A 19672-nucleotide genomic window follows, 5' to 3' on the forward strand; every position below is an offset into this window, starting at 1 on the left:
TACAAAAAATAAATGAGAACTTGACAGTGACATTTATGTTGACAGTTATACTGGCGACACCATAAGTTTCAAGCTGAACAAAAAAAACAATTAAAAAAAAATATTATAGACTGTACGGTCTACGATCTTTGCCAATACTTTAAAACATAAAATTAAAAGAAAAAATAAAATCATAAATTATAAAGGCAACAATGCTACCAACAGAAAACATTACGGTGAAGTCAGTGTTTTTTTTTTATTTTTTTCTTTACACATAGATTTATTGAGATCATTATGACTAAAGCTGTCATATATTGCCACCATATTCTATTTTTAGCCCGTGTGCGCTGAGTTAATGCAAGACTGTCATAATTATTATGTCGTATTATCACTATAATACACTTACACTAAATTTTTGTTAACATGTGTCTTGTGCATCAACTAAGCGCATACGGGCAAATAAAATATATCTGATCTAAATCGGTTGCACACAAATACCTGAACTAAATCGACAGATCTTAAAGTAGTGTCACTGTACTCAATGTTATCTGTGGAAAGGGGGAAACTTGTCAGTTTAGACATTTGTGATACAACGGAAATATCACCATTGAGTAAAAATACAAGAAACGATGTGCAACACGCTACAAAAACAACAAAAAAGCTTACACTAAATAAATATTGGCAAAAAATACCACAATAGACAATTAGTTAAAAAATAATAATTATAAACACAGATTAAATAAACATCAACGCTGCAATACAATGCATCGTTACTACCTTCTTTTTTAAATTTAAAAATAAATGGCATTACATTTTTTTTTTAAATTAACGATTGATTTTGCAAAATCAATTTTGTATTTTTTATCCATAACCTAGTTTAAACCTGGCCGGTATTTGAGTTTAACTAGAGAGGCATGATTTTATGATTAAAAATCGATGGCAAGAATTTTTGAATGCAATATTTTTCTATTTATTGTTAGGATGAAAATAGCCTCTAATGACACAGTCGAGACATAGCAGGATAAATGGGCTCAATATTAATTAATTAACTGTTAATATAAAGAATCAAATTCATTAATATTACAGTCCTTGGAGTTATAAAACATTTAAATTACATATCGCTACCAAAAATATATATGGCTAATCCTATTCAGGCATTTTAATATTAAAAAGTAATAATGTTATTATTATTTTTTAATATTAAAATGCTCGTGATTTAAGGTATTTATATCTTTATCGCAATTAAGTTACAAAATTATATCTTTGTCACCAGTTAAATTCACGTTTCACCAATTAAGTATTTAATCAAAGAATTAAGAAAATACGAAAAACTCAGGTACAGCCATTAGTCCATGCAAATGCATTGTGTCTAAAATAAGTATGAAAATCTTCTAGCCCACAAACTTTTCCCATTTGCCCCATTTTATGGTAAACGTTTAGAACATTAGTGGTAAAATAGTTACTGTCAACTGCTAAATGTTCGAGAAACACTACTAAAGTGGAGTGGTTTTTGATGCTATGATATCAGTCGCGTACAGGGTTTCTGTATGATGTTTTAATATTATTCCTAAATACCCTGCTTTATCTTATCAAATATATCTTCAAAAATGAAAGTTCATTAACTTAAAAATATCGTTTAACATGAGTATATTAATCGTTCAGTTTATCGATTTGTCAATCATTGCTGACGTCCGAAGAAACTCCATAATAATGATAAAATATTTAGAATAACATTCAAATAAGTATTTGAATAAATCTCTTATTATTTGGGTAACATTCAATTCTTGTAAATATACTTTATCTTTATTTTACAATGAATATAAAATATGAATAACCCTTGTAGTTTTCTTCAAAAGGCACATTAAAGTTTTATAAATAAGGTCATTAATATAGACTTCGATTCTTATATAAAGTTATCATAATTTGTCATCTATGGGCCTGGAGAAGATAGCTTTTGGAACGTCAAACAATTCACCGCTTGTTACCGCACGAGGGACAAAATAGGGATTTTGGATCGGTTTTAATTATATTTATTATTAAATCACAAATATTTCGAAAATGATCGCACACCATTTTAATTATATTGATCGCGAAAACCAAATCCTTTCCTATCGTAATTCTTATGAATTTCATGTGTTTCATTTCAATGACAGCCTAACAAAATTAAACTCGCTATATCTATTTCTAAGAAGTAGATTAGTAGTTCTTTACAAAAACAAATAAATAAATTATGAAAAAAATATTTTATGACTTCATTTTTAATAAATGGGAAGGCAAAGGTGACTGACTGACTGAGTGATCTATCAACAGACAGCTCTAACCGCTTGACGGATCGGGCTGAAATTTTACACACAGATAATTATTACAACGTAGCCATCCGCTAAGAAAGGATTTTTAAAATTCCAACCGTAAGAGGATTAAATGGAGGATGAAAATTTTGTATAAAATCCTTATTTTATAAATTTATGTTTCAAGTTTGAAGTCATGAAACTTTGATTTTAGGTTTTCGATTAAAAATAAAGAAATACGAGTTTCACAAAAATTTTAAATCCCAACTCCCAAAGGCATCAAAACAGGGGATGCAAATTTATATGAAAGGTTCTGATTTTTTAAGTAATTTACTTTCATATTGTTCTTTTAGCAGCAAGACATTTTTTTAAACCTTTTTAGTCAATTTACCAAATCTAAAAATGAACTTAACGTGAGCGAAGCCGCGGGCAAAAACTAGTTTTAAATAATTTAACAATGGCAAGAATAAAAGGCTTAATCGTTCAGTCTTGTAAAGTCCTTTTATAATACTCGTTTAAGAGAAGCTGACTGAGTCAAAGAGGCTCTGCACTAAAATGGACAGAGTTAAAAACTTCTGCGAAGCCTCTGTACTATAATTTAACAGAATTAACGAATCTCTGCACTAAAATTGAGAGTTGCAGAACCTGTGAAATAAAGTACCAGAGTTAAAGAGTCTCTCCATCAATGTAAATAACAGTATAAACTATAAACGAGCCTCTTCACTAACGTTGAAATACTTAGTTAACTTCAGCAGTAATTTTGACAAAATGAATGCACTAAAGTTGACAGAGCTGACGAACCTCTGCACTACAGTGGACAGAGCAATAGAGCGTCTACATTAAATTGTACACAGTGAAAAAAATGTCTGCACTAAAGTCGATAAAATGTAAATTGCTAAAAAATTCATAGTGTCGACTATTTTAAAAGGGTCAAAGTTAATTTGTTCATAATACATTTTTTGTACTGTTAATTTAACTCAGTTCCAAAAGCTATATCTTCCTCGAGGACGCATAACCTTCTAGGACTGAAGGTTGAAGGGCCGGTTTTGATTTCAATATTGGCAGATCCGAAGGTCCCATCCAAATCATACTGCCTAAGCCCTGAAGTTCCCGACCTGTTCCATTTACTGGCTAAGTCCAAAGAGTTTCAGCGCGTTGAATGCAGTAGCGAGTGCCACGTCCTCCGGACCCTGGCCCAGGAAGCCGGCGATCAGCTCCACTATGGCGGGCAGAGCGCAGGGTTCGTTCCGTTGGAAAGTGCAGTAGCGGTTCACGAAGTTCATGGATCTGGACAAATATATCCTAACTAATATAATAAATGCGAAAGTGTGTCTTTCCTTGCTTTACGTTTAAAAAAAGCTATCGGTCAACTTGATTTTTGGCATAGAGTAAGTTGAAACTACGGAAAGTAACATAGGCTCCTACTTATCCCAGGAAAACAAACGGTTCGTTAAAATCCGTTATAAACGCGGAAGAACTATTATGAAAATTAAGCTTAATTTGCTATGCTCCGCGAAAAGCAGGAGAATCTGTATGGTGTAATTTATAATTTCTTCAATCATTATACTCCACACCGAAACCCAAGCATTTCCTGGGGAGATGTTGACTTTACAATGAAATAATTATTTTTTCTTAACAGGAAATTTTAAATTACACCATACAGTTTCTCCTGCTTTTCGCGGAGTATAGCAAATTAAGCTTAACTTTCATAATATATCATCGAATTCCGCAAAGTATTCCGCAATTCCAGCTTCTTCTATCCAATGACCATCTGTAGCAATTTCGCTCGTTTTTCAGGGCTAGAAAGTATCCTTTATCGGTCTCCAGGAGGCAAGCTATGAAGATGGTGATGACAAAAATAACTCAGATGGCCTAATGAACCTGACGGTAAGTGGAAAAAAATTGGATAGAAGCAGGCGTTACTTTGCGGAAATCCATAATATAATTGTTTGCAATTATTCATTGCAAAGTCAACATCTCCTGAGGATGCTTCGGTTTCGGAGCGAAATGTGCGTAGCGGGTTCATTGCCGAGGATCTGTTTGGTGTGGAGTATGCAAATTGAAGAAATTATAAATTACACCATACAGATCCTCCTGCTGTTCGCGGAGTATAGAAAATTAAGCTTAATTTTCATAATATGGAAAAAATCATCATTTAAAGATTTATATTCTTTGTATTATTTTCATTTCCATGGTCTTTCATACGCTTATCAATGTAAGTGATACAATCTTTTTTTATCTATCATCTCACTTCGTTGGTTATCTGACACTATCACTTATGACCTATCGATTTTATCAAAGAAAAACAAACAAAATAAAAAAATATGTTTTTTTTAAGTTCCTACTTGCTTTTATGTCATCCTGGTATTTTAAAAAGTGCTTATCCAGACCTGCTACTCACGCGGGGTCGGATAGTAGTACCACCTGTGATAGGTTAGTAATGAGATTTCCTTTTAGGGTGGCCGAGTTCGAATCCCAGCAGGCACCGCTAACTTTTCCGAGTTATGAGCGTTTTAAGCAAATAAAATATTGCTTAAAACGCACTTGCTTTAACGATGAAGGAAAAATCGTGAGGAAAAGACATGCGGATACCACGAATCCGCACTGGGCCAGCGTGGAGAACTACAGCATTAACCCCTTCTCATTGTGGGAGGAGACCCGTGCCCTATAGTGGGCACGGGTCGATGTTTTCCTTCATCGTTAAAGCAAGTGATATTTTAATTACTTAAAACGCACATAACTTAGAAAAGTTAGCGGTGCAAGCTCCTACCCAATCCTACCAAAACAATAGAGAAGTGATCTACTGGTCCACAGACAACAAAATTGGAAGGAAAACCTAGTGAGGAAACCTGCATGGCTCAGAGTTCTCCATAATGTTTTCAAAGGCGTGCGAAGTCTATCAATCCACAATTCGACAACCGCCTAAAACCTTCTCATTCTCAAGTACCTGTAATGGTTGGACAAAAATGATGGAATATTAGTAAAAGATTTACGCACCTTTCTGTAAGCGAATCCTTAACGTGCAGCGGCAGTTTGGAAGCCCTCATGTTAGGGTACATGAAAGGAGAGTCGGTTTCAACAAGTAATTTATCCAAGGGCAGTATCCTCTCGGAGAGCAAACGCCTTATCCCACCATCAGATTTATCCTTGCAGATATACCCAGTTATACCAAGGTAAAATCCCTTATCGATGTACTTGATCCCTTGCTCCACGGAGCCCGTGAAGGAATGGATCACTACGGGCGGTAGGCGGTTGCCGAACTCGTCCAAGATCTTTATCAAATCGTCCTGAGCTTCTTTCTCGTGCACGAACACGGGTTTCCGGAGCTCGCAGGCCATTTCCACCTGGAAACAGTGAAACTATTGTAGCGATGGAAAAATAAGGAAGACTAGCTGTAGCCCGTTAGCGAAAAGTTTACTTATTTTATTTATTTACTAGCTGACCCGGCGAACTTTGTTCCGCCTTAATGTCAATAAATAAGCAGATTTTTTTTTTATTGGAAAAAATACAAAAAAAATTAAATTTCTACATCAATCATTCATAATTATTTCTGTATTTTAGTACATAGGTTGCTCTTCATTTAAGTACCTTGTGATACACGACATTTTTTGTTTTATTATCAGGCGCAAAAACAAACAACGCAGATGGTCTTCCGACCCGTGAACATGCCACGTATAATTGACCATGGGAAAAACATGAATGTTCTAGATTTAAACCACAAACTTTTAAGGATTGGCCTTGTGATTTGTTGATGGTCATGGCAAATGCAAGACGTATCGGAAATTGAAGTCTTTTAAATTCAAACGGCATATCGGTTGGGATCATCGGTATCCTCGGAATGAGAACTTGCTCACCTTTGAATTTTCCTATCATTATCGTAGCGTAAATTACATTGTTCATCAATTTTCTAACCACCAAACGCGTACCGTTGCACAGTTTTGGTTGGTTTATGTTTCGAAGCATGATTACTACGGAGCCAACCTTTAGGCGTAAATTGTGCGGTGGTAAGCCAGGCACGTCCAAAGAGTTTAAAAATTCAATTGGATAGTTGGTGGCTTCATCTTCATTTGTGACGCAGTCAATAGATTTGAATGAATGCATTGTTCCAATGATCTTATTTTGAATTATGTTGTTTAGGTCATCTACATCTTTATTCTTAGCCGCTAAAATTGCTCGCTCACTCATCCATTCATAATTTTTGTAGTTAGAAATAATTTCTGGAAATACATTGTTGATAAGTTCGTCTTTTGATGAGACAAAATTACAGAAATTATTTGGAAATGATATTAATCCGCTCGATTCATCGACAGGTACTTGACCATTACCGATAGTCAGCAATTGCTCCGAGAAATCTTCAGCAGATGTATCATTAAGCAATGCAACTCTCATGTTTGTTGTCAGTTGCAGTTTCTTCACATGGCGCCATAGATTTGACGATTTGAGGCAAGCGTTTATTTCGTCGGCAGCCGTAGATCTTGGAATTACTGGCAGTATTTGGCGGAAATCACCAGAAAGTAAAATCATTGCTCCTCCAAAACATCTCGAGTCATTGCGTAAATCTTTTAATGTTCGGTTAAGTGCTTCTAATGCACGTTTATGCGCCATTGTGCATTCGTCCCAGATGATGATTTTCGATACCGCTAAAACTTTGGCCATTGCTGAGTGTTTTGCAATATTACACGTTGGTTCTTCAATAGTTTGAAGATTTAACGGTAATTTGAATGCTGAATGAGCCGTACGGCATCCTTCTAACAATGTGGCTGCTATTCCAGAAGAAGCAACTGCAACCGCTATGTTAGATCTCGCCCGAACAGTTGCTAAAACTAATGACATGAGGAATGTCTTGCCAGTTCCACCAGGGGCATCTAGGAAATATAAACCACCATTTTCATCATCGATTGCCTTCATTAAAGTATCATAAACTTTCTTTTGTTGGTAATTCAACAGGGGTACATTCGTTTGAACTACTAAATCTAATTCCTGGTGATCATATTCACGTTCCCGTTCCAATTCTCGATTAAATGCGTCATTCATTTCACGATATGGTGCTGGCATTCCTAACCTGATTAATAAATTACCGCACATGAGGTAACACATATCTTCGATCAAGAGTAAAGCACGATTATGTATCTCCTCATTCATCTCAATATCGTGATTTCTGGAACTGACACGAATTTGATGTAAAATATCTTCTGACATATTATCCTTGTATTTGTGCCACAGGTTACATGGGTTTGATGGAAAACATGTCGAAATTATGATAGCGAATAATGTGCGTATCTGACTTGGAGATGCACAGATAATGGCTTCAGCGATTGTCGTATCCCAATGACTATCGTTTTCTAATAACTTCAATTCTTCACATGCAGCACGATATGTTGGGAATATTACACCATTAACAGTTCGTAGTGACTCAAATGACGTTGGCCCACGCACATTTACCAGCAACAACCGCAAATAGAAACATTCATTATTCTTTGGATGAACTGTATACATACGACCAAGAGCATCAGTAGAACGCACATCTGGATACCCAGGAACCGCATCGCCTTGCTTCCGTCTTTGAAAATTCTTCGATGAAGCATTCCAAGTATAATAACGTGGCATCTCCGAGTAAAGCAAAGTTCGTGCAAACTGATCGCTTTGGCAGATTGCAAAAAAACTGGTCAATGTAGTTGCTGGAGGTGTTTCAGCACGTTGCGTAGCATTCGAAGCCGTGAAATATACTCGTTGACCATTCTCCAGATGCACCGCCAAATGCGTAACAGTAGGATGACGTTCGTGAATGGGAAATGCGAATATACGCCAAATCGCTTCATTACAGTTCACATAACGACCAACTTGATAGCGTGAAATTTCATCGTTGGTATTCGAGGATTGCAATCCAAAAACCGCCATATCACTGCCTTTCGTGACATATTTGCAAATATATTTTATGGACTTAACTGAATTGCAGTATTCAACGTTGCAATGTGTCTTGAACGATTTAGAAATAAGTGGCGAATATGGAACAATCCAACTGTTGTCGACAACGAAATCCATTCTTTTCACTTTCGTTGTGACAGTTCGACCGTTGTCATCTGGTGATCGACGCCGATACAGCGGATAACCATCATTGCCAGTGACAGTCTCCGCCGTTAATTTCCGTGGATATCGTTTAGAGCACTTTCCATCGACCATGCAAGGTGATTGGGGATTGATGGCACCACACGGTCCATGAATCATATTAGTAGTAACAACATCATGTAGGTCTGGATCGACTTCATAATCAGGAATCTCAGCACATATGATATCATCTATTTGGTCAGGCTGAATTCTTTCCACTAACCAAATAAGAATGTGTGCGTGCGGCAGGCCTCGCTTTTGCCATTCGATTGAATACATCCAGCATCGAGTATCTCCAAAGACGCGTTGTTTAACAATAAAGTTCATCAGGGACCGAATTTTTTGCCTGAATATACGTGCTGTGATGTCGTGTCTATCACTTGATGTTTGTCCGGGAAGCAGCAATTGAGTAATTTCTATCCATTTTGGATTACAGGTAAAAGTAATAAAGAGATCGGGCCGACCGTAATGACGAACATATGTCATTGCATCTTGTGCATATTCATGCATATGACGTGGACTACCAATGTATGTCGCCGGCAGAATAGTTAATCGACCAATATTAGCTGCATTTCCTTCAGTATTAACTGCATCACGTAAATGGATGTACTCCTCAGAACGCAGTTTGGCTTGGTTCAACCTAATGAATGTTAAACGTTCCGTTTCTATTTTTACATACATGTCAACGCAATACTGCTGAAACAATCGACGAAACCGCAGCAAATAGTTGTCAGCATTTTGACGAATCATCAAACGATATGCGTAATAATTCATTGAGCTAACTTTCTTTGTAGTTTCTTCACCTGAAATTAAAAATTTGATAATTAACCATTTCAAAGGCAAATTTTAAAGGCAAACAATACAGACATTAACCATTTTTTTAATAAGCATTATTTTAAATCAGTGTCTTTCACAAATAAATGAAATAAATTATGATACTGATACTCACCATTCAATGGATTTTTCATTTTAATATTAAAATAATATCCATCTTCTCCTTGCCAAAACATCAGCGGGTATTGCAATGTGTCATATGATCGATGAGTTTCAGATATTTGTTGCAGTTGCCCAGTATCGCGACGTGTAAGCACAATATCGCGTTTTTCCAATTGTTCACCAACAATCAGGATGGCAACTTCGTCTACTGTTGGAGCATTAAATGTCCTTTCGTGTGTTCCAGATGGTCGTTTATCTGCTTTGATAACAACTTTATAGTCATCACTTGGCATGCGCTCTAAAGCACTCTTAAACAACCTGACCAACGCATGATGTTCATGAAGCAGACACTGCAAGTCTTGAAGAATTGCTCGCTTCATTCCTGCATTGATCTCTAGGCGTCGATCAAGTTGTTCTTCCATGTTGCCCATGAAATATATTTGTAAAAATTTATTCTGTGTATCTTCGAAAGGTAGTAATGATCCAATTCGATGATGAATCTGTCCTTGTATCTACAAAATAAAAACCAGACAGTATTAACTGGGTTATAAACACTTTTTTCGGTGGGAGAGTAGAGTTCAGAATTAGCAAATATACTACATAGGTACCAATAGATAAAGTAAGTTATTCTTTAACTACATTCTATATAAGTACAAAAATAAATACCTTAAATGTCGGATTAAATCCCCGTTCTTCGATAATATCTGCCCCAAATGACGTCATCTGGAAACAACCATTGTATTTTTGAGTATTTGCAAGAAAGTGGCGTGATTCTTGTGTTTCGCCACAAAGCAATGAATACAATGGCTCAGGTGGCGGAGTCAACAATGGCAATTTCACTTTACCATTAAGGCAGCATAATCCAGGCGTTTCTCCGGAAAACTTTAATGCACCACAATACTCGCAAACTACGTCCATTTGCCCAATGCAAACGCTAGGATGCAAGCTGTAATCATTGCTGCAATCGTATTGAAACGCTGCTCGATTCAAATCAGCACTTGATAAATATCTTGTTCTGCGTCGCAAATTATCTATTTGTTGACCTCTGTTGTTCGCTCGACGATTCTGCATTGCCAACCGAGCTGTTTCACGGGCTGCTTCACTTTGCTCTCGTGATTGAGAAGCACGAAGTCGAGCCATACTATCGCGGCGCTGTTCACGTGCAATTTCTTGTTCTTCTTCAGTCCTTTCATTTGCAGTATTTCGTATTCTTCTTGCATCACGGCTTTGTCGGGAAAGATTCGATCGTCTTGGTCGCGGCATTATTAATTAAACTTCACTTCACCTAAAAACTTAAATTTTTAACCATACCGAGTTTTATAGTTCACTTCACTGTTTATACGAATGGGCAATTGGGCAATAATGTTAATTATTTATTTAATAGAAATAGTTATATTATTGATTTCTTACAAATATCAAATAGTCATCCATACGTCATTACATAGCTGTCATTATACGTCAATTTTGTTATTCCAAGTCTGATTCTTTTTTGTTATACCACGTTTTATAGTGACTGACGTTACATGTCAAGTCACACGGGAATGATGTCGAACGGGATAAAAAGTATCCTATGTCCTTCTCCTGGCTCTAAACTACCTCCCTGCCAATTTTCAGCTAAATCGGTTCAGCCGTTCTTGAGTTATAAGTGAAGTAACTAACACGACTTTCTTTTATATATATAGATTTATTTATCTATTCAAACAAAAATATAACATATCTTGTAGGTTCTTCGCACCCATAAGCCTTCTGGACTTGTTAGGGTACTGCACATTCCTCTTAGATGACATATTAGGTACTTAAATCCCTACTTATATTATAAATGCCAATGTAAGTTTGTTTGTAACGCTCTCACGCAAAAACTACTTAACCGATCCTCATGAAACTTTGCACGCATATTCTTGGAAGTGTTAGAAGTAATATAGGATACTGTTTATCCCCACATTAAGCTCGGTTCCTTTGGGAGAGGGGATGAAAGTGTTTGACGATTTTACACCATAACTCCGACGAATTATAACCGATTAAAATCATTATTTTGGTACTATAGAGGTTATAATATGAGTTTAATTTTGCCCAAACTTTGTGTAGATCTGATGAATGTGGTCGGAGATAGAGGAAAGAACTCATCAGCTGACATATTATATCAGCGATACTGAATATTTTAAAAACGAAACCAATCAATCAAACAAGACGAAGTCGCGGGCAACAGCTAGTACTAAAATAAAACGAAACAACATTCATCATACTCGCAATGTAGATATGCGAGAAAACAGTAGCCCTTGTCACTCTCTGTCCTTTCAACTAACTCTATGCCTAAAATCAAGTTGAATGACTGAATGCTTTGTTAAGGCGTAAACCAAGGACGAACAAACAAACTGAGGTGTAGGTGTTAAGTCCTATATTCATAATATTCATCGATTACACTGTCGCAGTAATTCTACGATAATCGATAATAGTTAGCACGGTTCAGATGTACCAGACACGTCTGTTTATCGTCAGTGAAGCTGCAAGAACGTCCCGAGCGGCGAGCGGCTAAATATAGCTGGTGACATGCACCCACCGTGCCATTGAACGTATCAGGAACAGAACAGGCCACTGTAAGGGGTGACGAGTCTTATTCACTAACGACGGGACAAGGCAATGCCTAAGTTAGTAACGCCTAATCAAAGAAGATAAGAGATATGGCATACATTTACCTGCCACCTGTCGATTTTCACTAGACAACTCATAGTTACTAACATACTTGTCTATACCTAACTTGTTTGTTTTGTTTGAAATCTTTATTGCACACACAAATTTTATACAAAGTAAACACATATACAGAAGAAACTTAGAATAGAAAATAGAGCGTGCAAAGGCGATCTTATCGCTAAAGCGATCTCTTCCAGGCAACCTTAGACGTACGAAAAAGGAAGGAACGGGTTGGTGCAGCAATTTAAGTTTAAAATATATATATATATATATTATAGTACGTAGTATACTGCATAAATATATATATATATATAGTATATACATATTTATGCAGTATACTACGTACTATAATATAACATAGATAAGAAATGGTTTTCCAAACGCTTCTTGAATATATTTAGAGATTGAGCCTGAAGTATGTCAGCAGGCAGATAATTCTAGAGTCTGACACAATTAACCGTAAAAGAGTTACTATAGTATTTGTCTATAGTTCTTGCGCAAGGTGTGGTATTTTGTGTTTGTATTATCACATTTTTACATTTTTCTTATGGACTATTAAAAAAGAAATACGGAATTTAATTTTTTTTCATCTGTCAAGTGTCAGTTTACGATTCCCCTAAACTTTCGGCGGCGTAACTTTAGACGGGTCCTAAAGCCGTTTACCATCATATAACAGTTCGTGAAACGTTCTATTTTCAAAAAAAAAAAAACAAAATTCATTTACATTTCCCTAGGAATCTCCTAAAACACTAACATCTGATTAAGGCGGATATTTTATTTTATCGCAGGCTATTACGATTTCCTTATTCCACTACAAATTGAAGACCTCCCCCTGGCGCGGTGAGCGCTTTGGTTATAAGTTGGAGGTCCCGGGATCCCGTTACCACCTTACCGACAAGGACGTGTCGCTTAGTGATTTCGCGTTCCGATACGATCACGCGAGATCTTACCGGAACGCGAAATAACCGATTAAGGGTATGGTTAGATTAAACCTCTTATATTCATTACGTTAAAAGTTCACAAGGATTATTTGATAGAGCTACTGGCAACCCTAGGATCGAAAAGTGCAAGTGTAGGCGAGTTTTATTAAATCGCTTTGACCTCTAAAGATCGCCACAGACAGTCAGGCAACCAATTCATACAACGGCGATAAATTTCCGTCTGAAACCGGCGAGATTTGATTAACGCATTCCAAAATAGTTGTAGATTTATTGATAACAACCAAAATGGCACCACTGTACCACAATATTATAAACCTATAATATGTTAATTATTTTAAAATTAAAAAAAAAAACCCGACATTAACGCCCAGGAACTAAAAAGCAAAAAAAAAATTGCTTTGGGTTACATTATTATTGATTTTTTAATAACAGCTTGACCGATTTCGATAAAATTTAAATGGGACCACCTTGAAAGTATGCCCTTTAAAAGAAAAAAATATTTTTTTAAATCGGTTCACGCGTCTCCGAGTAATCAGGTAACATACATAAAAAAAGATTCCGACGAATTGAGAACCTCCTCCTTTTTAAAGTCGGTTTTAAAAATTTTTTTTACAGGATTACTAGTGGTTGCCCGAAACTTCATTGGCTGCAAATGAGTATGTTATACTCTGAACCCAGGGGCCCAGAAAGACCCACAAGGGTGGTAACTAGCCACGCCCGAAGCCTCTTAACAGCGCAGATAAGTAAAAATTCCAGAAATTGTAAATTCCCAAATGTTACCCCGGGAACCTCCCCTTTCGTAGTTAAAGGTCGTCAAGGTCGTCAGGGAATAAATAGGTCACTAGGCATTTGGGGTTAAGAGCAAAGACACCACGCTGCGAGCTGGCAAGCAGGTGTAGTCATGTATAAATATAAACCTATGAGACACGGTCTAGATTGGTAGATCCAATTTGGATTGAGCTAAACCGCCGAATCCAACTATGTGGAATGCGTTTGGACGTTCGCGAGATCGCTTCTCACAATTCTGTACTCCTAGTACCCGAAGACCCACCAACAGTGCAGTGTGACTTTTTCATCATAATTAGGTGCCATTTTCAAATTAAAAATCGTGCGAAATCTTCTACAGATCCGAATAGGAAGGTATGTCCGGCCCACTCTCTTATGTCGTCGAAACATATTTTTCTCGGTCTCCCATGGTCTCTTTCCTTGGTAATTTTGCCTTCAAGGATCAACCTTGGAAACTTGTACAGGGACCCTCTCTGTAGGTGACCGAAATACGCAACCTTTTGATGAACGACAAGGTTGCTTGGAAGCGTCCGGCTCCGCTTTCATCTCTCACAAGATAGAAAAATGAATGGTCAAATATAAAATGTAAACAGTTGATGTTGGAAAAGAACAACTGCTGAGTTTCTTGCCGCCTTTTTCTCGGTAGAATCTGCCTTCCGAACCGGTGGTAGAGTCCCGGTGATCGCAGTAGATTGTAGTAGTAGCACAGAGCACGCTGCCGCCCGTTCTCTGTTATCTTACCTTAGTCGCCTCGTACGACCCGAGTCTTAAAAACTCATCAACTTCAGACTCAAACACAACAATGTTGCTTGGAATAAGCATGGTACTTTCCCTTAAGATCTGTCAAAAAAGCTCTACTTCTACTTAATTATATATTATTACAAAAATATTCTTACAAAAAGTAAAAAAAAAAATATATACTTTCAGAGCTGTTGCGTGCTATTATTAATTACTTAGCACTGTATAAACCTCATAGTAGGAGGATGTATCTTATCGCGAGATTATACTCATTAGGGCTATCCAATATCATCCATTGTTTACATCGTGGGCCAGACGCGTGAGTCACTTATTAGACACTGCTGATACATGAGTGAGCGTTAATTATATGCATCATTAGATATGCTGATTAGCGACATGGTAATTTCACGTCAATTTCATAAGCCACCAACCTTTGGAATGCTTCAATATATTTCTTAAATATAGTTCAACGGTTAACATACCACGATAATATTTTGGATTTGTCGATATTTCGACCCAGCATGGGTACGAGATGTCATGTTGGATGTAACGGGCAGAATCTGACTACCCGCTTTCGTGTTCTTTTTGTCGGTATTTCATGAACTGTTCGACACACTACAATGACAACGTCACTTTTAAATTGAGAAGCTGTACCATGCTTTCTCAGTTTGCTTAATTCTACCACTGGGTTCCACACACTAGCTAATTTAAAACCGTCCTCACGATTGAAATTTTTGTGCTTCCGAATTTCAATCACTTAATATAATCAGAATTTCAATCGCTTAATTAATGTTGATTAACCACGAAAATTTTAGTTTTAAATCTTTAATTGCTTCAATATAGACACTAAAATTTGCTTCAAGAGTATAGCTCTGTTTCAGAACGGTAGTTGGTAGGTAATTTTCTTCCACTGTCATACCATATTTCACAACTTATAGTTAGCATCTCAAATAACCCTTTTTGACTATCAACTTTACTCAACACATAAAACCAGACATTGTATAAATATATTAGACACTACTGATACATAAGTAAGCGTTAATTGTACGCATCATTAGATATGCTGGTGATTAGCGAAATGGTAATTTCACCAGCCACCAAACTGTGGAACGCTTCAATATAAACACTAAAATTGGCTTCAAGAATATAGCACTATTTCAGAACGGTAGTTGGCATCTAGAATTTTCTTTGACGGTCTTACCTTATCTTACAACTTACAGTCAGCATCTCAAATAAACCTTTTTAACTATGATTGACATTACATCAACTCTACTCAACCCATAGATACAACCTGATATACTATGACTTTTGTGGACAACTTTAAGAATAATTATCTAATGAACTGCATCAACTACTATACGCAGCACCATGAAGTTTTTTTTACCTTCGTCGTTATTACTTCTTAACTCATTTAGAGTCCTAATGTTGAAATCTTTATCCTGTATGGCTCTTAATTTCAAATAGACAATAAAAATGTATAGTTAAGTTAATGTATAGTTAAGACTTCATGGCAAGAATTTGTAATTCCAGCACTCTCCAATACATACGCAACAGAACACAAGGACTTTGAACAGTCACTGATACTCATCAACTTTGCTCAATCCAATTCAATTAAATACGAACCCGTCGTTTAAACATATCCCTCTGAACCTTACTGCAAGAAATCCCTGCCATTTCATAAAATATTGATTTAACATCAACTCTGCTCGATCTTAATCAATCAAATTAAACTTACCTGTCGTTTGAACACGTCCCTCTGCACCTGCGGCTCTGAGAAGTCCTTTGTATAGTTGAGCCCACACTCTCCAATTGCTACACACTCGGGCGCTGCTGCCGTCGCTGTCAACTCCGCCCACGCCTCTTCATCTGTCATTGATTTTGCGTCATGAGGGTGGACACCTAGGAACGCAAATTGTTAACTTAAGAGTTGTTCTTCAGACTTTTAGGGACTTAACACCACACATAATATTCTGAAGTTGTGAGCGCGGAAAATATGCTTTATAGGTGGATGCTTGCCTCAATGTTCTCCAAAAAATTATCAGAGTTGTGTCATGATCATCAGACATATCATTATCATCATCATGACAACCAATGGACGTCCACTGGACATAGGTATTCTGTAGTGAGTTTCGAATACCACGATCCTGTGCCGCTTGGATCCAGCGGATCCCTGCGACTCGATTGGTGTCTTCCGTTCACCTTGTCGGGACGGATGACATCAACAAAGGTGTGTGAAGTCTACCACACTTTGCCAGTAAGGTGGACTACAGCTCTTCATTGCGAGAGGAGACCAATGCCCTGCAGTGGGCCCATAATGTTTTGATAATGTTGATGATAAACGATTTTTTAAAGTAATCATCTGCTAATGTGCAATATGCTGCGGACGATGATAAAAAAATCATTTGATTAATCAAGAAAGACAGTTAGCTAGGTCAAGCACATTGCACAAGCAAAAAATATGCATCAAACAGGAAACAGTTTGCTCATTTTGAACATGAAATTCAACACATACACATTCATATATTATGCAACCGTTTTGCCACCTACCAACACTGTTACATAAAAACTTATGTAACAAAATTAAGTACCTGAATTTCATTCTGGTTCTACACACTGAGATCGACATTCCAAAATAGTGGCAAATGTCAAATGGTGTTACTGAATTGAAACAATTATTACAGATTTCTCGAATAGACTTCTATCTATCCAATCCCACAAAGTCACATACCTTCTGCCCTTTATACTTGGATCAATGGGATATAATGCCCTAGGGGGCACAGGCTTCTCCTATGAGAGAGATAAACACACACACCCTCCATTTTTGCTCCAATATGGGACTGTATTTATCTTTACTCTGGTGCTGATAATTTGTTGGCAGATAAAACTTGACAACTAACAACTTAAGGCCTAAATTTACCAGGGACCTGTTGATGTATAATCAATCACATTAACCACTAAATATATGAAGCCGCTCCACACTGAAGAACCAATGTAGCTCAACATTGGCAGGGCATTAAATGCACAAGGCGTCATGGAACTCTCTAGACAAAACCTTTATGTGTAGCACTTTACAGTAATAGGCTGTTTTTGGCAAAGTATGCGAAAACTCACCTGCTGTGGAATATATTGTGCTGGGATATAGGCGGGTCAATCTTAGTGCCTCCTTACTGCTGCGTACTGATGTGCCAGTAACCATGATCTTTTGGACTCCTGCAACAAACACTTTTTTCAGAAGCAGAAATAAAAAAATGTTTAAATATTACACCAAAACAATTTGGCTTTGCAATTTACCATAAATCTAAATGGTGCAACATCAGCTATCGTTGGCAAGTATAAAAAAAAGTTTGCAATATTTCTCATAACCATGGTTTATTATCAAACCATTACAATGCATGGGTCTCTTGGCAGATGGTTTGAGGTAGGAGTCCACCTCGCTGGCCACGTGCATTTAAATAGACTTCACATACTTGAGCACATTGTGCAGAATTCTAACTAAGCCTAAGGAAAATAACAGAAAATAGCCAGCACTGTACTCTGTATTACCTTCTACTCTGATCACCAACACGTCTGACCAAAGTGTAGTGCACGATTATGGGAAAGCTCTACAATTGGAAGAAGTCTTCAGTCGAAGCAGAGGAAGGCGGGTTATAGTGAGGTTTACAGCTCATCACCATTAACATCATCATATCTATTACCGGCCCACTACAAGGCACGGCTATTCTCCCACAATAAGAAGGGCATAGGACCATAGTCAACCATCCTGGCTCTGTGCGGATTGGTGGACTACCTAGGTCTTCCTAAACCTATTAACATGACAAGTGGTTTAAGAGAGAAAAGCAACCTCTAGCTTAGAGGATCAAAGCTCTGATCTCTCTTTCCCATGAGATAGTAGTCAAATGGCAATGACTTTTTACATTCCATCTGTATGTGGCTACTACGCAATCCATCATGTAATAAAGATTAAATTGAGTAGAAATAATTAATACGATTGATGCAACTTTTCTTAAATTGAATACTAAAAAAAGATTATGAACAATTGCAAGATTCCAATTGAAATTAAATATTTATATCTGTTAGTTACATTATAACTGAATAAATGCATCAGCCAAGATAAAGATTGTTTTGATTTAGTTTTTCTAACAGTGTTTACGAAAAAAGAAAGGTAAGTATGACCAAATGTAACAACAAATAGAAGACAAATTAACACAAATATTTGGCACACGAGTAATTACTTCACGCTAACGAGTGCTAATGTATTCCGTTGTTACATACACGAATAATATATAACATATTAGCACGCAACTTTTTAATTTGATACTAAAATCCCATAAGGTGTTTTATACCTGCATCTTTGGCCCTTTGCACCACAGAATCGAGATCACGACCGTATTTCTTGTTCGTTAAGTTAGCGCCGATGTCGATAACAATAAGGTTCTCATAACATCCCTTCAATTCCTCGGAAATCTGGTTATCTTCGGACGTCATTGTTTAATTTGGTATGAAGCTTATTGGTTCGGTGTTTACCTGAAATTAGTATATGATTGTTACCTAATACTATTTATTTATTATTTTATCAACGGCAATAGTACTTACAATTTTTATCAAACACTCTAGCTTAATAAGCTTCCTAAAATTTCTTATGACTATGAAACGAACACCCTTTTCACTGAGATGCCACCATGATTTTGAAGAATGTTTCCTCTTGCAATTTCAAATGCCAACATAGTCATATTGACGTTGAATGTCAACTTATTCAACTGACTTAACCTTTGATTGGTTGTTAAATAAGTTGGTGGTACGTCTCATTGGTCAGTAAAACGCTTAAAAGTAGCACAAAGAAAACCATATTTAGCGTTTTGTTTGCAACGCTACCGGAAAACTAAAATTGTGTATGTGTAAAAATTAAAATCAGGGATTTATATTTTATTGTAGTTTATGCATTATCAAATATATTTTATTCTATATTATGTAGATGATAAAATTCATTAATATTATCTACATAATATGGAAGGCGGAATTATCAAAACGCAGCAATTAAAATGACATTGACGGCTCTCGCAAAACATTACGCTACTAAATAAAAGTGACCAATCGGTAATACAACAGCGTACAATGTTGATTACCTTTAATCTCATCGCATTATTATAGGTATCTAAAAAACCAAGACCTTTTTCTACTCATTTCTTTACGTAAAGAAAACAAATATTATTA

The 19672-nt window shown here is 36.6% G+C and overlaps 1 protein-coding gene across 1 annotated transcript; it reads right to left on the reverse strand.

Annotated features, from left to right (window-relative positions):
• Positions 1 to 2493: 2493 nt before the first annotated feature.
• Positions 2494 to 19138, reverse strand: LOC120631901 (3'-5' ssDNA/RNA exonuclease TatD). Its single transcript, XM_039901577.1, has 6 exons — positions 19055 to 19138; positions 18805 to 18985; positions 17573 to 17671; positions 16197 to 16360; positions 5265 to 5611; positions 2494 to 3554 (listed from the first exon to the last, which is right to left on the reverse strand). Exons 2-6 carry the CDS (start codon positions 18944 to 18946, stop codon positions 3392 to 3394), a joined length of 915 nt encoding a protein of 304 aa, XP_039757511.1. The 5' UTR covers positions 18947 to 18985; positions 19055 to 19138; the 3' UTR covers positions 2494 to 3391.
• Between the last annotated feature and the right edge of the window lie 534 nt (positions 19139 to 19672).

Source organism: Pararge aegeria, chromosome 19 (assembly GCF_905163445.1).
Source record: "Pararge aegeria chromosome 19, ilParAegt1.1, whole genome shotgun sequence".
Classification (NCBI taxonomy): domain Eukaryota; kingdom Metazoa; phylum Arthropoda; class Insecta; order Lepidoptera; family Nymphalidae; genus Pararge; species Pararge aegeria.

Coding starts and splice junctions, on each gene's coding strand:
- LOC120631901 (XM_039901577.1), bottom strand. CDS start 18,946: ATGACGTCCGAAGATAACCAGATTTCCGAGGAATTGAAGGGATGTTAT. Junction 17,672..18,804: donor GCAAAGGGCCAAAGATGCAG/GTATAAAACACC, acceptor TGTTTGTTGCAG/GAGTCCAAAAGATCATGGTT. Junction 3,555..5,264: donor AAGGATTCGCTTACAGAAAG/GTGCGTAAATCT, acceptor ATATTTGTCCAG/ATCCATGAACTTCGTGAACC.